The 2,500-nt window shown below is 41.8% G+C and overlaps 1 protein-coding gene across 1 annotated transcript in view; it reads left to right on the top strand.

The window, feature by feature from the left end:
- LOC137971478 (probable helicase with zinc finger domain) overlaps window positions 1-2,500 on the top strand; it is a 23,019-nt gene that overhangs the window by 8,217 nt on the left and 12,302 nt on the right. The window contains exon 2 of the mRNA XM_068818301.1: window positions 2,320-2,500. This exon is cut by the window's right edge and continues 161 nt beyond it. Coding sequence (XP_068674402.1) covers window positions 2,415-2,500 — 86 coding nt within the window. The 5' untranslated portion in view covers window positions 2,320-2,414. The remainder of the gene's footprint in view (window positions 1-2,319) is intronic.

The following is a 2,500-nucleotide window of genomic DNA, read 5'->3' as shown; positions in this document are numbered from 1 at the left end:
GGGCAATGGCCTTGATCAAAAGCCTTGAATGAATTCAAGTTTTTGAGCCTCACGCAATATTGTGCGCCTTCCGGCTTTTGCCTGTTTTCCGTTTTCACCAAATTTATGGTATAAACGGTAAGCTCTTGTTATTGAAGATATTGGGAAGATAATCGGGAAATCGAGGTGACCTAAAGCTTTTAATGAACGCTGTGGCTTTATGCCTGGAAGCCGGGTAAGATCTTAAATAGACTAAATGCCCGGCAGTGATCACAATAGGACATCACAATTCGAGCCTTCCGGCGGTTTCGAACTCGGGCGACCGCACGTCCATCGGTGGTCATCACCACTGAAGCCGGTTACCAGTGCATGAATAACGTCGATCGGTCTTTAGCGCACCATCTTAGTGAAAAAGGGGTTGGTCTCTGTTAACTTGTCGGCTTCGCTTCCAAAGCCACTGGTTTGCCTCCCGCAAAAAGTCTTGATTCTTAAATATTTCATGTTCGTTTATATCACTGGTTTATTTGTTTGTGCTTTTTGTGGCCTTAAAATGCCTCCAAGGGAAACAACCAATTTAATAAATGTAACTTTATTATCCGAATATTTGAAGTGGGGACGCAAGATACAAGTGATCCTCGTACTTAGAGCGGTTTTCAATTGAGTGTCGAAAGTAATTAGCGAATTACTTTGGTTTTGCATCTACTTTACTCAGTGATTGGTTCAAAGTTTTCGCGCCACTTTTTCAACCAATCAGAAGTGAAACCAAAACCAATTGTGGCTCGCGCTTGCATATTTTCTCGCCTTTTGTGTCGGCTACGTGTAATTACTTCGAGTTTTGATTGGCTTACTGGATTGTTTCCGTCCTTTTTGATTGGTTAAAGTAATTACTATGCTTTTGGTTTACGACACTCATTTCAAAACCGCTCTATCTATCTCCGGATGCTAATGATTGTATTTTATTTATAGTTTATTCCTGTCATTGTTCATAGTCTGTTATTTGAAGCTTACAAATAATAATTGGTTTATTTTCTTCTCTTTCCTTTTTTCTCCCTGCACAGTTCCCTTTAAAAATTTGCTTGTGCTCCCGTATTCCCGAAATTACTTCCAAACTAGTTGTTCTCCGCTTTTTGATCCCTAAAATGGTTTAGTATGTTCCCTTGTTCCCTAAGATGTTTTGTCGTCCTTATCCCCCCTGTTCCTGGGTTCTAATTATCCATGTTGTTTTTTTCCCGAAACCCCTGGGAGGGCCTCCGAACTGTTCCGACTGGCCATCGTTACATTTTGGCCGTTCGGCCTTCTTCAGATAAAATTAAGAACGAAAAGAAGAACTAACATTGTATATAGTGGTGCTATCCACTGGGCAAATCCCAAATTGTCTTTCTTAACGCGAATCCGCTGGTTGATGGTGTTTCCTTGTTGAAAGCACTATTCTCCTTTTTAAAACCCGACGTCAGCAGCTTCAGAATCAGTTCATCATCTGACAGTTCGCAAATATTGTCCCTCAGAAATTATCCGGGGATTTTCGAAGATGTTTTACACACAGTACATGACCGCTCCCCATAGGGGCTCTTCAGGGCCAATTAAACACAACGAAGCGACGGAACATAACAACAACAACTGTTAAGAATCCCAACTGGCCGGAGGCAAACCAGTTGGCTATTTACAAGTGCAGCTGGGAAGTTGAACCAGGGACTACCAGGATCTTGAACCCGGGATCTCCGGATCTCAAGGCAAGCGCCCTAACCACTGGGCCACACTACCTCCAACTGATGACTGAACAGTGTTAAAAATATTAAGGTTCCCCTAACTTCAAATATCTTTCTTTGCTGAGATAACTCTCTTTCCTGTAGCAATCTTATTCTGCTGTTTTCCTTTGAAAATTTCCCAAAGTTCTTTACCATTCAAAAATGCTTTGAAGAAGGGGATTGATCCATTCCTGTCTTCATGTCGGCCATGGGACACACCATCGCGAATTTAGTCTACTTCAAACAAATTGTGCGGATTTGACTTTACTGCGCCTTTCAATAACATGCGGACTCCTAAATTCAAAGGTCAACCGACAAATGCGTTTTTCGCAACCATCAATCAAATGTTCGGCGGCTACTCCAAGCTTCCGACTATTTTCGAGCGTACAGTAATCAAATCAAATCATTGAGCACAATTCAGACAATATAATCGGAGGCTGGGAGGAGCCGATTGAGCTTTGAATTTTAGAGTCCGCATGTTATTGAAAGGCGCAGTTAGTATGTCGGTAGTTCTGCGACATAAATGGTAAAAGAGGTTAAAGACAGTTTGACAATTTTTTGTAAACTTCATTATATTTCTTTCCTTTCTATCCAGAGTTAGCCAATGATTCTGACGCCAGTAGTGTATGTAGCATACAAACCTGTCCTGGTGATGTACGTGATGGAGCAAATCCGCAGAATCGCCCTAAGATGCCTACGTTTTCAGACATTGAGAGAGGTTCAATGAGTGATTACACCAAGTCTTCATCCCGTCAAACACAGGCACATAAACTGCC

The sequence above is a fragment of the Montipora foliosa genome, chromosome 9 (assembly GCF_036669935.1).
Source record: "Montipora foliosa isolate CH-2021 chromosome 9, ASM3666993v2, whole genome shotgun sequence".
Lineage (NCBI taxonomy): Eukaryota > Metazoa > Cnidaria > Anthozoa > Scleractinia > Acroporidae > Montipora > Montipora foliosa.
The sequence above is the reverse complement of the archived record's forward strand: the minus strand, read 5'-3'. Positions and strand labels throughout refer to the sequence as shown.